The 12066-nt window shown below is 55.1% G+C and overlaps 1 protein-coding gene across 3 annotated transcripts in view; it reads left to right on the top strand.

Moving 5' to 3' along the window:
* Window positions 1-5653, top strand: part of LOC123935911 (protein Shroom2-like) — a 135108-nt gene extending 129455 nt beyond the window's left edge. The window contains exons 9-10 of one of the 3 annotated variants that reach the window (XM_045996755.1): window positions 551-820; window positions 3504-5653. In XM_045996755.1, coding sequence (XP_045852711.1) covers window positions 551-820; window positions 3504-3770 — 537 coding nt within the window. In that variant the 3' untranslated portion in view covers window positions 3771-5653. Of the gene's footprint in view, window positions 1-547; window positions 821-2332; window positions 2490-3503 lie in introns of those variants that run through there. The other 2 variants (XM_045996754.1, XM_045996756.1) reach the window with 2 other exon arrangements.
* The last annotated feature ends 6413 nt before the right edge of the window (window positions 5654-12066 follow it).

The raw sequence follows: 12066 nt of genomic DNA, 5'->3' as shown, positions 1-12066 counted from the left end.
GAAAACTCCAGGGGCGCCTGGGTGGGTCTGTCGGTGAAGTGTCTGCCTTCACCTCAGGTCATGATCCCAGGGTCCTGGTATCAAGCCCTGCATCGGGCTCCCTGCTCCGTGGGGAATCTGCTTCTCTCCCTCTCTTTCTGAAATAAAAAAAGGAGATCGTTAAAAATAAATAAGTGAATTGCAAAGTTCCAAAGTATGACGCCCAGAGTGTCATGTGGGCCCCGAGATTGCTGGCATAGGTAAAGGGTGAAACGAGGGGAACCATAAGGAGCCCCGGGGGGCCGCCTGCTGGGTCTCTGAGGACAGCCACAGCATGAGAGCAGGTAGTTCATCTCCGTTCTCAATGAAATGCCAGGGGCATCACCAGGAGCTGTCACCTTTCTCCTGGCCTCATAAATCCTCTCTCATTTGATGCAAAATGAACTCTTACCAAGTTAGGCTGAATTACACGCAGGCCACTTAGGTGAGACCACGGACTGCCGCCGTGGCCAGGGGCTGGGTCGGGACCACCCTGGTGAGTGCTTGCACACCACCCCTGTCCCCACAGCAGGAGCTCATCGAGAGCATCAGTCACAAGCTGCAGGTGCTGCGGGAGGCCCGGGAGAGCCTGCTGGAGGACATCCAGGCCAACAGTGCACTTGGGGACGAGGTGGAGGCCATTGCCAAAGATGTCTGCAAACCCAACGAGTTCGACAAGTTCCGGATGTTCATCGGGGATCTGGACAAAGTGGTGAACCTTCTGCTGTCCCTCTCCGGCCGCCTGGCCCGCGTGGAAAACGCCCTCAATAATTTGGACGACAGCACTTCTCCTGGTGACCGGGTAGGTGCAGCGTGTCTGAGCTGGATGTCGGGGGGCCCGTGGGCAGCTCGTGTGTGGGGTGCCGGGAGTTCCCGCCGGGAAGCCTCGCGCAGTTCCTAGGCAGCGTGCCCAGGGCTTTCCCTCTCTTTCCGTAGACATGCCACCGACGGGGGCTGCCGGGGCTCACGGAGCCTTGAGCACCGCTGTCGCTGGACGTGCTGTTGGGGAAGAACTGTGGCTTCTTTGTGACGCCTTTCCGTCCGCTCCCAGGGATCCTTCCTGATCACGGTCTTTTTCTTGGACATTATCTTTTCCGCTTGACCACACGGAAGTGGAGCTCAGCAGCTCTGACAAATTACAAGCACTCGGTGCTCATGGAATTCGCTGTCGTTGCTGCTTTTAACAGGAGTGCACACGGCAGTCTGGAAAGAGCCACAGCCTTGTCTGCCTTGCCTCCCTTGCTCGAGGTGTGTAGCTTGGAGCATGTCTGTTAGCAGGTTCCTGTGTCCGTTTCTGACATGCAAGACACGGGAAGTCATGTGTGCTTTGCTGCCTTTCCTTCCTGGGTCCAACACCAGTAAAACATTGAGTTCGATTCTTTGGTAGGTCCTCAGATGGTCATCTTGAATATTGATAAGATGCCTTAATTTCTCTGAAAGGGAGGCAGAAGAGGTAGCCCTCTCCCCTTTCTCCCCGTGAGAGCGGGATTAGCCACATAAATCTTCTGGAGTGTGGCTTTCAGACTGTTGTAGTTCTGGGCCTCGCTGAGTCATTAGTAACCCTATTTGAACGTGCTACAGGAGCATTTAAACAACGGAGACCCTTGGGTGGTGTTCAGATTCCGTGTTGCTGTCTTGCCCATCTTCGCCAGGTCTATCTAGAAACAGGAAAGTAACATAAATAGGAAACAGATTTATTTATATGTAATTGGAATGTTCTCAGGTATTAATTTGAGGGAAAAGGTAGTGTGGTCTTCACAGCTCAGCCCATTTTAATCCATCTTTCCCTCTCTGTGTGTGCAACGGACAGAGACTTCATTTAGAATTCAGGGATGATAGAGGTGCCTGGGTGGCTCAGTGGGTTAAGCCTCTGCCTTTGGCTCAGGTCATGATCCCAGGGTCCTGGGATCGAGCCCCGAGTCGGGCTCGCTGCTCAGTGGGGAGTCTGCTTCCCCCTCTGCCTCTCCCTCTGCTTGTGCTGTCTCAAATGAATTTAAAAAGTCTTCTTTTAAAAAGTTGAGCGGATGCTAGAAAGAGTCACAGCACCAAGGACCGTGGCCGTGGTCTTCCCGGATACCAGGCTCTGTAGGGAGCGAGCGTCAGCAGCCCTCACTGCGTCGCGGGGGTCTTCCGACGCAGGGTCTTGTTGCCCGGCCGGGTGCGGTGCAGCGCCCCAGTGTCCAGCCACGCCGCCAGCGGAGGAGAGCCTGTCAGGCAGCTGCAGCTTGGGGAAGCCACGGTTTTCAGAGACGGACATGGTAACCAGTTAGAAGACACGGAGGCAGGTTTTACAAGTCTCCCTCCATTTTTGCAGTGAGAAATGGAATACGTGGGTCGACGCAAACACGTCGGGTCCTCCCCCCGAAACCTCTGTAGCTTCCTGTCACCGGTCAGCACAGATGGCGTTAACCGCCCAAGCGGACTTCTAGAACCGCTTGACGTCTGTTTTCCTTTGCCTTGGGACCAGTTGCTTTGCCTCCCTCTTTCCGTGAAAACTGCGAACGTTAGTTTGACATGGAGGTGGAGGTGTCCCACAGGAGTGGGCGGGAGGCCCTGCACGCAGTGGGATCCGGGCTGCGTCCCACTGCTGTCCCTGTGCCCGGGCATTTTGCAAAGCGCTGCCACGTCCCACACGCTCGTGCACAGCTGTCGGGAATGGTCCGTGGCCAAGATGCAAAGTGGCGGAATACCGAAGGGACTGGTCCTGGTGGCCACGTGACGGTCACTCTGGGGCGTTGAATCCCCGCCTTCCTCGGCGGATGCGGGGAGACACTGCAGAATGTTCTCAGCGCTTCCCTTCTTAGTTTCCATTAATCTCAAAGGGGGTCGTGTTGGTTTGTATGTGTTTCATAAGCAGAGAGTGACTATGAGGGCCACGTTTTGGGAATGGGGTTGTCTCTGCCCCCAGGGAGTGTCCCCCATCACCCTGTCTTTTCTGCCTGTCCTCGCTCCATCACCGCGTCCTTCAGCAAGTTTGCACAGAGGCTCCTCCTGCCGAAGTGTGCAGAATCCTGCTCTGGGAGTTCTTCAGAATCTCTTCCTTTTGCCGACTTGTCACAGACAGGCCTGTGGCCCACCCGGCGTCCCTAAGTCCCTAAGTCCCTAAGTCCGTCAGACCTCTCGAGCTTCCCGGAATTCTGTAGTTGTCTGTGTCTGCACCACTTTTCTCATCCGGGCTATTTCTCTGAGCCATTTAAGGCCACAGCTGGTGGGAAGAAGTGGAAGTGGGATGGACAGGCCCAGGTGTGCTTACAGACCGGCCGGGCCTGGGGCCGGCCGTGGCCTCCCAGTGCGTTCGCCCCCGTCCCGCGGATCCCCACGTGGGCGCGGTCTCCAGTCCCTAGCCTGTGTGTCCCAGCCCCCGTGCAATCTCCAGTCGCTGACTTGGGTGTCCCAGCCCCCAGACTCGCCGGCACTGTCAGGCTGTCGGCCGGAGCCTGGCTCTAGCCCCGCTCCTCAGCGGGCTCGTTTCTCTCTCTCCACAGCAGTCACTGCTCGAGAAGCAGCGGATGCTCATCCAGCAGCACGAGGACGCCAAGGAGTTGAAGGAGAACCTGGACCGCCGGGAGCGCGTCGTGCTCGACATCCTGGCCAGCTACCTGAGTGAGGAGAGCCTGGCCGACTACGAGCACTTTGTGAAGATGAAGTCGGCTCTCATCATCGAGCAGCGGGAACTGGAGGACAAGATCCACCTGGGGGAGGAGCAGCTGAAGTGCCTTTTCGACAGCCTTCAGCCTGAAACAGCCAAATAAGGGGAGTCCTCCCTGGCGGAGGACGGAAGCTGGCGCCGGGCGCTCCGTTCCCGAGGAGGCGAGTAGGAACCCCAGCCTGTCTCTGTCTCCTGTAGCGCAAATCCTCCGGTAGCAAAACAGCTGTTAGGAAAGCAATAACTCTGTGTGTTTTGCGATGGTCTATTTAATTTTTTGGTTTCCCTTTTGATGCGCCGCAGAATGTCTCCCCATTAGCCGTTTTTCCTTTGCAAGTCAGCACTCGTGGCAGCGGGCTCCAGCGGATGGCGACTGGGTGCAGTCCAGACTGTGGGCTCCTGCCGCGTGGTACATGCAAGGGGTCATTCCACGGGGTGGGTCTGCCCTTCCTCCCATCTTCACGTCCTGAAGCAGCCGCTCGGGAAGCAAGCCGAGCGAGTCCGTAAGGTGCATGAGAGGGGAGACCATGGCGCACGTCTTGTCCTGTGATTCATCCAAAGCATGGGCTGCCACGTGTCCTCCCTGTTCGTCAGGTGGTGTGGACCATTCATTGTCCTCCTTCCTTGGCCCCAGCAAAAACCGTGATCTGTGATGGTCATGCATTAACATTTTGGAAAGGTGAATCATTTCCAAGTGGTTAAAAACCAACCATGGAACGAGTCACCGACGTGTTGGGTTCACTCATTCTGAACTCGCTACTTAGAGAAATAGCGTGCATGCTGTAAAACACAGGCCCAGAGCAGAGAGTTTCAGTCCTGGTATCCCGGTGCAAGGGCTGTTTCCTTGCAAAGAGAAATTACTCAGTTCATAGTATGTCCCGTAGTGCGATGTGCACGCTAGACGTCTGTTTCCTGAGACCGGCAGCAGATTTCTCAAGTTCCTTTTTCCCCAGAACGCTTCCTTTGTGTGCACTGGGTCATTAACGATAATTGGCTTCTTGTCCCCTTTTGCCTCTTTAAATCCACTACCATGCCGTGTAAGGGTTCCGTTCCATTTACGTGTAAGAACTTTTCTCTGGTTTTTCAGAGGCCCATGGACTCTACAAGCCCTAAACCTGACCTTTGGCCACAGATTCTAGAGGTTCTGTGCCCTTTTCATTGGTTGAAATGACGAGATTCTGACGAGAGTCTGTTCACTCACGAAACACTGTCATGCTGTCCATTTCCGGTGGAGAAGTCACAGACTGGGAGAAAAGATTTGCCGGTCACGTCTGTGACAAAGGATCTGTGTCGGGACCATGCAGAGAACTTTCAGAACTCCACAGCAAGAGCGCACACAGCCCCGTTAGCCCGTGGGCAAGAGACCGGACTTGGCACTCCACCGAACAGGGTGCAGGCATGCGTGGCAAACCGGCACGTGGAACAACATCCGCCCGCCGACGGCCTGGTTGCCACCGGTGTTGCGTCTGTATCGCTGCAGACCCGCCGTGCCGCTTCCCAGACACTCCTCTGATTCGGTGCCTGGTAAATGGCAGGGGAACCCCGCGATGACTTCATGTTGGGGTCATATCCAGATATTTGTTTGATAAAGGGATCATTTGGATCCTCGTTTCCCTGTATTGCCGTGCAAGTTTTCTGACAGATCGCGGGACATCCCTTTGTCAGCAGAGTATTTGTTCCCTTCCCGAAACGCACGTACACACGAGTGTCTTAACTGACCGATGTCTGTACTTCCTGCGCCGCGAGGTGAGCTGGACTCCTGAGCCACAGCACGGATGTCTGTGCGCCCCCGCACAGAGGGGTCCAAACTGGCAGGCTTCAGTCATGCAGGCAATAAACACTCTTCCTGGCAACCCAGCCATGCCAAAGAGACAGATGCCTTTTCCCAAGTTGTCATTCCTATCGAGTTAAGCTATTTCTGACTTGAAGAATGCCCATTCTGCCAATGAAGTGTCCTCCTTGCCTCCTGGTGTAGTCCCTTGCTATGAAAACTGGTCACTTCAGAAAAGGTGAGGCCGGCTGTCCCCGGACCTCTGTCACTCCCCCACAGGGACAACCACAGTAATTTGACTGTGTTTTGCTTTCAATTTACACAAAGCTTTTATCTGTGATCCTTTCCCCTCAAACACAGTATTGTGAACCATTTTGATGATAAATATGTAAAATGTGAATAATGGAATTTATGTGTCTGTGTCCAGCCTCTTGAGGTCTCTGGAGGACATTCTCTTGTACATAGCAATATGGAACGCTCCACTGTGCTTTCAGCAAAGCACATGTCACCGTTACGGTCCTGTGCCCTTCCCGTTGGCCTCTTAGACGTCTGGTCAGTGGGGGCCCAGAGAGTCCCGTGAGTCGGTGGCCGTCACTTTGTGAAGACCATGGTATTGCATACGAGAACAACCTGGTGCTAACGTTCTGCCCTTTGCGTTCGTAGGAGCTGGCTGACTCCTCCCCCACCCTAGCTCGGCTCTGCAGTGCCCTGCACCTCGCGATTTCAGTCAGGGCCGCTGCCTGTGGCTTTTATCCGCTTCCACTGTGGAAAATGTGTACGTACTTCATGCTCGACACTCACCACCTCTCAGCACATCGTTCTGCTTGACTTTAACAAAATAAATGGTGTCTTGGAGTGAATGCAGCATGTCTCCGATGTACCTGTGTTCCGTCTGTTGTAAGTAACCAGACCGTCCTCACCGTAGGTCAGATTCTGATAACCTGGGGGGCTGGGGATTTGTCTGTGTGTCACCATGTGCCAGTCTAGCGCAGGCTCATTCGTTTGCAGTCAGGACAAAGCCGGGGACCCCAGCTGGATCAGTTAGCTGTTGCCGCCGTGATGCTGTGTAACAAGCAGCTGTGAAAATTCATTTGCGCAAATGCCTCTCTGGAGCTCATGAATTCATAGATCCTGATGCCCTCTGCTCCGCGTGTCTGGCATCATGCTCCTGGGACCGGCAGTCTGGCCTGAGGACATCCAGGGCAGGTGCGTGAGAGAACCAGTGTGGTCGCAAAGTTGTTTTCCCACGTACCTGGTTCTGTCACGCTTGTGTACCTTCCACTGTCAAAGCGAGTCCCCCAGCTGAACACGGAGTTGGGGGAGGGGGGTAGTCTGTCCCCCTTGCTTGGGCGGGAGGAACCGTGAAGTCATGTGCCAGAGGGGGTGGGTACAGGATGTGATGAATCACCGCTGGCCTCCATCTCCCACACCAGCGTCCTGGACCCAGAAGTCAGGTTCCCCGAGCAAGACCCCCTCTGCCGCTCCCTAGCCTGGTGGCCGTGGGCAAAGCACTTGGCCTCTCCGAGCCTCCGAGGGTCGTCCTCTGGAACTGGGGGAGGGCTGCGGAGCTCAGCCGAGCTCACCCATGCTCACAGGCTGAGCCGTCGGGCCGGGTTCAGGAGAGTGCTGTGGCAGTGCGGCTCTGGGGCGTCCCGCGTCCCGTCTGCACCCAGAGGGGAGCGCCTTCCCAGAGCCGACCTGCCAGAACCATCCGGGAGCGGAGCACTTCCTCCACTTGGGAGGGTCAGAAAGGTTCTGTTCTGGAGGTTTGTGGGACCTGTAGGCTAGACAGGAAGGGGAGGGTCTGCTGAATAAAACTTCTCAGAGTTAGAGCGCATACTTACTGAGAATGGGAAAAAACGCACAAGTTCGGCTTTTATAAAAGTGGACGAATACCGCCCATTTGGTTTTCACTTCTGGCCTCTGCCCTGGCTACTTCAGGTCGTGGCATCTGAGTTCTGAATTGGTCAGGAGAGGAGTAACGGAACAATTCAGATGCGGCCGTGGGTTACCGCTCTGCTGCGAGGCTGCGATCCCACCACCGTGTCAGGTGATGAAGTGCGGGTTTCTGTCCCCGAGCCCTTGCGTGCTCAGGCTGGTGAACCACGCTGGCGACCGTGTGGTCTTTGCTGCAGGCCTGTCAGATGTCTTGAGGGTGAGCGCCCTGGGGTGCCCCGACACACGGTCTGGGACGTGGGGACCCCGATGTTCACTCCATTTTCAGACCTGTCTGTCGCACGTCTGTGCCCTACAAGACAAGCATTCTGGAAGCGTGTTTTCTGCATCTCCCATTAAAGAGAAGAAAGACAGCGCACGACGCACGGTGTGTTCACTCTTGTGCATGGTGCGTCTTGAGTCATGGTGATCCATGTGAGCATCCCACGAAGCCCAAACTGTGTAGTCCCAGGCTCCTGCCTCTCCACCAGATGCCCCCAAACGCTCGTGGCCATGCCAGCGCCACCTGAGACAGGCGGGTGGAGAGGATGGAGATGGTAGAACAGCGCAGGGACAGTGTCTTTTGCAGATTCGACCAAAGCGTAGAGCTCTGCTGGCTTCCAGCTGGTCATCAGATTCAAAGTCGAGGCCTGCCAGATAGCACTCTCCAACCTGGCGAAGACCATGTCAAGGGGTGTTCACGAGACTGATGGCACCAGGAGGGGGACACAGATGCCGTCCCTGGAGGGCTCTTAAGAAGGATGCAGTTTGCGTCCCAAAGTGCGGGAAGTTCTTTAAAAACAAGGCCAAACCTTACCAGTTGAGCTCCACATGGGGCCCAGTCAAAAGAGAATAAGATAACACAGAAATTAAAAAGTGAAACAAACCCTTGGTTGTTAAGTCCCGATGCCAGGACACATCGTTTTTTCATTGATCAGCACACCTCTTTGCTTTCTTTTCTTTGTCACGTAGAAAGGCGGGGCCAAGATGATGACAGATAGAGGAGCTGCTCAAAACAGGCAACCCGGCAAACAAACATGTGGGACCCTAGGATGCATCCCGGGGCAGCAAAAGGACATCCGCCAGCTGATCAGTGCCATCTGAGCAAGTCCCAAGATCATAGTGTTGTGTGGACAGTGATTTCTGGCTTCTGATAGTCACACCGTGGCTACATAAGCTGTTTCCATTTGGCAAGTTTGGGTGGAGGCTGGAGAGGTCTGTGCCGTTCGCAGCGTTTTCGTAGGTCTGAAGCTATTTCAGGATGGAAAAGTTAGATTTTTTTTTTTTTTTTTTCAGTTTTCAAGGTTTTCCTTTTGCTACTCCAAAGGCCCTGCCTCGTATCTCTCTAGTCCTCTCATGTCCTCTGGGGAGAGGCGCTCTGGTCTGTGCAGTTCTAGTATGTTGTCATGAACGGATCCAGCGGAATGAGTCTCGGGGCTCGAGCTTGCGTGTGCTTCTGACCCCAGCGCCTGTACTGCTTTGTGCAGTTTGGGTTTCTCTAACACGCTTGCCCACGAAAACGTCAGCCCTCAGAGCTCAAGGTGGGGAGCTGCGTATATCCGTGCTTGTCTGCTGGGTGCCTGGTATGAGAAAGCGCTCACTGTACCCACAAGTATTGAACAAGAAAGTGAACAAAGCAGGGCATACAGTGTGCATCACGGAGCGGCGTGAGAGCGCCTCTGCTTTTCCTTCGGGACCCCTGCGGGTCGATTAGGCCCTTCGCATGCTCTGTCCCCTCTGGCACCAAGAACAGTTACTGTCCTTCTGGTGCAGATAAAGATGCTCAAGGTGTCAGACCTATTGCCAAGGGAGGCATTCACGGATCTCCTTCCCTCCTCTCTCTCCTTTCCTTTTTTTCCCCCTCCTAAGAAGCAGGAGTATACCAACCACATTTTTGAAATTTTTCTATTTAACAGGGTTGGTGGAGGGGCACCTGTGTGGCTCAGTTGATTAAGGATTTGCTTAAGGAGAATGCTTCTCCCTGTGCCTGTCCTCCTGGTCATGCTGTCTCACTCTCTCTCTCTCAAATAAATAAAATCTTTCTAAGAAAAGTGTTGAGAACTTTTCCCTTAACTATTCAACATAGTGTTGAATTGCTGGGTAATATTGCACTTGAAGGATATAAATGGTTCACACAAAGTATTCTCGGAATGGGGTTTTCCTGTTCTTCCCCAGTTGTGACCTTGGCTATAAAGGTCACTGAGTGTGTGTTTCACTTACATCTTTGTACATATCTCTACTCATTTTCTTGGGATAAATACCTTATTGTGGAAGCAGTAAGCAGTTCTGGAGGAACCTGGGCTTCTGTATAGATCTAGTCCTAGGTGCCCGTCAGCTGACCTGATGGGACTTTCCAGTCACCTCATGTCTACAGAAGCCCCATTGGAAGCTGTTCCCAGTCGTAGGTCGGTTTCTCACAGATGAGGAACGATTAGGCATAGTCCGGACAGTCTCCCCCGTGTGTGGGGTGTGTCAACAAGGCCGGAGTCCAGGCCCAGAGAAAAGGAGGCGCTGCCCCCGAACTAAGGGCATCCTCTGTAGTGTTAGCTGCCCGCGGTCTTTCACCGCGCAGCGCGGCCTGGTGGGCGCCATTTCTGCCTACACCTGCCCACACGCATTGCTGCAGCCTATTAAAAAAAAAAACAGTCCGTCCTTCTGAAGATGTGGGTTAGTGCTGTGCCGGGGACAAGAGAAGCAGCGAGTAGGAGACAGGTCTGACTGCGATATATCTTAAAAGCAGGCTCTGGGCGCCTGGGTGGCTCCGTGGGTTAGGGCACTGCCTTCGGCTCAGGTCATGATCTCAGGGTCCTGGGATCAAGACCTCCATCAGGCTCTCTGCTCAGCAGGGAGCCTGCTTTCCCCTCTCTGCTTGCCTGTCAAATAAAAATCTTAAAAAAAAAAAAAAGCGGTCTCTGATGGTCCACTGGTAAGCCTTACCTACCCCTCAAAGAAAACCTAATGGAGAGGAAATGTGACGAAGAAAAGAAAGCAAAGGGGTGTGCAGATCAATGAAAAGAACAGTGCGTCCTGGCGTTGGGGACCGAACAACCAAGGGTTTGTTTTATTTTTTTATTTGCTTTTATTTTTGTATTCTCTTACTCTCTTTTGAGTGGACCCAACAGGGGCACGAACTCATGACCCTAAGACTAAGGCCCAGAGACCAAGGCCCAAGCTGCCATCCAGAGGCCGCCATGTAACCGCCTGAGCCCCGCCCCGGGCGTCCCCCGTACCTAGCAACCGAGAACTTGGAAGGCGAGGACAATGGGGGCCAGAATGTGGGGACCACGGAAGGCGGGGGCGACGGCCTTAAAAGCGAGCGGCTGGCGGTCCGGCGGCAGAGCTCTCCTGCGGGCCCTGCGGAAGGGCCGCCTCGGAGAAGCGACTAGGGTGTCCTTAGAGGAGCGGCGTGGGCTTCTGCGCGTCCCGCCGGGTAGCTGACCGCCCTCTTGCCAGACTCTCGCTCGCCGGGAGGCCGCGTCCCTGCTCAGAGGAGGTACGGCCCTTCTCGCTGTGTGTGTGACACGCACACGGGTGGGGAGGAGAACACAGATGGGTCGCTTGACCCCACTAAGTGTGCGGTTCGGGGCACGTGTACGACGGCCCTCTGCCGCCACCACCATCCCCGGCCGGGACCCCTTCCTCTTCCCAAACGGAAACCCTGTCCCCGGGGAGCGCCACCCGCCACATTCCTCTGTCCCCTGCCCCGGCCACCGTGTCCTGCTTCCCGTGTCTAGGACCCCCGCTGCTCTAGGTGCTGCGTGGAAGCGAGTCCCGCGCTTTGTCTCGGGCACTGGCTGGTTCCCCTGCGCTGTCTTCACGGCTCGTCCGAGTCGGAGCCAGCGCGAGGGTCCCTTCCCTTTCAGCTGGTGGGGACTGGGGGGGTGTAGAGACCCCGTTTCGTCTATCCAGCCATGCATGCTGGGCGCTCGGGTTTCCGCCTCTTGGCTGTGAAGGTCGGGGCTTGGGGGAGGGGTGTCTGCTTTCTCTTCCGTGGGGTCTGCACCAGGAGCCGGCCTTGCTGGACCTCGGGGTAATTTCACGTTGAATTTTTCGAGTTATTGGGTCTCCTGTCCTCCTCCATTGTGTTTGGACTCCTTCATCATCCTACAAGGGTTCGTCTCAGTCGCTCTCAAAGATGAACTTGCTGTTCCGCGCTCTCCCATCCGGACGCCCCTTCCTGGTCTCTCCTGGCGTGGATTCGAGCGGCAGCACATCAGCGTCGCCCACCGGGGCAGACCGAGGGCGGTGGACGGGGCTGACCAGCACACGGCTCGGCGTGGCCTGATCCCACTTCTCTCCCTTCCATAGCCTTCGTGCTGTGACGCCACAGGCACGTCGTCGTGAGACAGCCTCACGGGGGTTTTGTAGGTCACCGCCGCTTATTTTGTTGGTATTTCATTGCCCGGTTTCAGGTCCGTCTTTCAGCCTCCACAAGGCCCACCTCTGCTGAAACTGCTTCTCTGCACGTGTCCTCACCCTCTGCTTCCCCCGTTTCTCTTTCATATTCTCCGATTACCCGATATATGCAGCCCTCCAATTGGGTCTCCTTGGCTAGTGAAACAAACAAACAAAAAACGTGACCGTCTCTGGGACAGGCCGTCGTTCCCCCTTAGACCTAGAGACTTTCCAATCTGAACCAAAGACGCGTCAGAAGTCAGGCAAAGTGTGAGGTGTACGTTACAAATGTTAGTGAACA

The sequence above is a fragment of the Meles meles genome, chromosome Y (assembly GCF_922984935.1).
Source record: "Meles meles chromosome Y, mMelMel3.1 paternal haplotype, whole genome shotgun sequence".
Classification (NCBI taxonomy): Eukaryota; Metazoa; Chordata; class Mammalia; order Carnivora; family Mustelidae; genus Meles; species Meles meles.
Note: the sequence above shows the minus strand (reverse complement) of the source record. Positions and strands in the feature narration are given on the sequence as shown.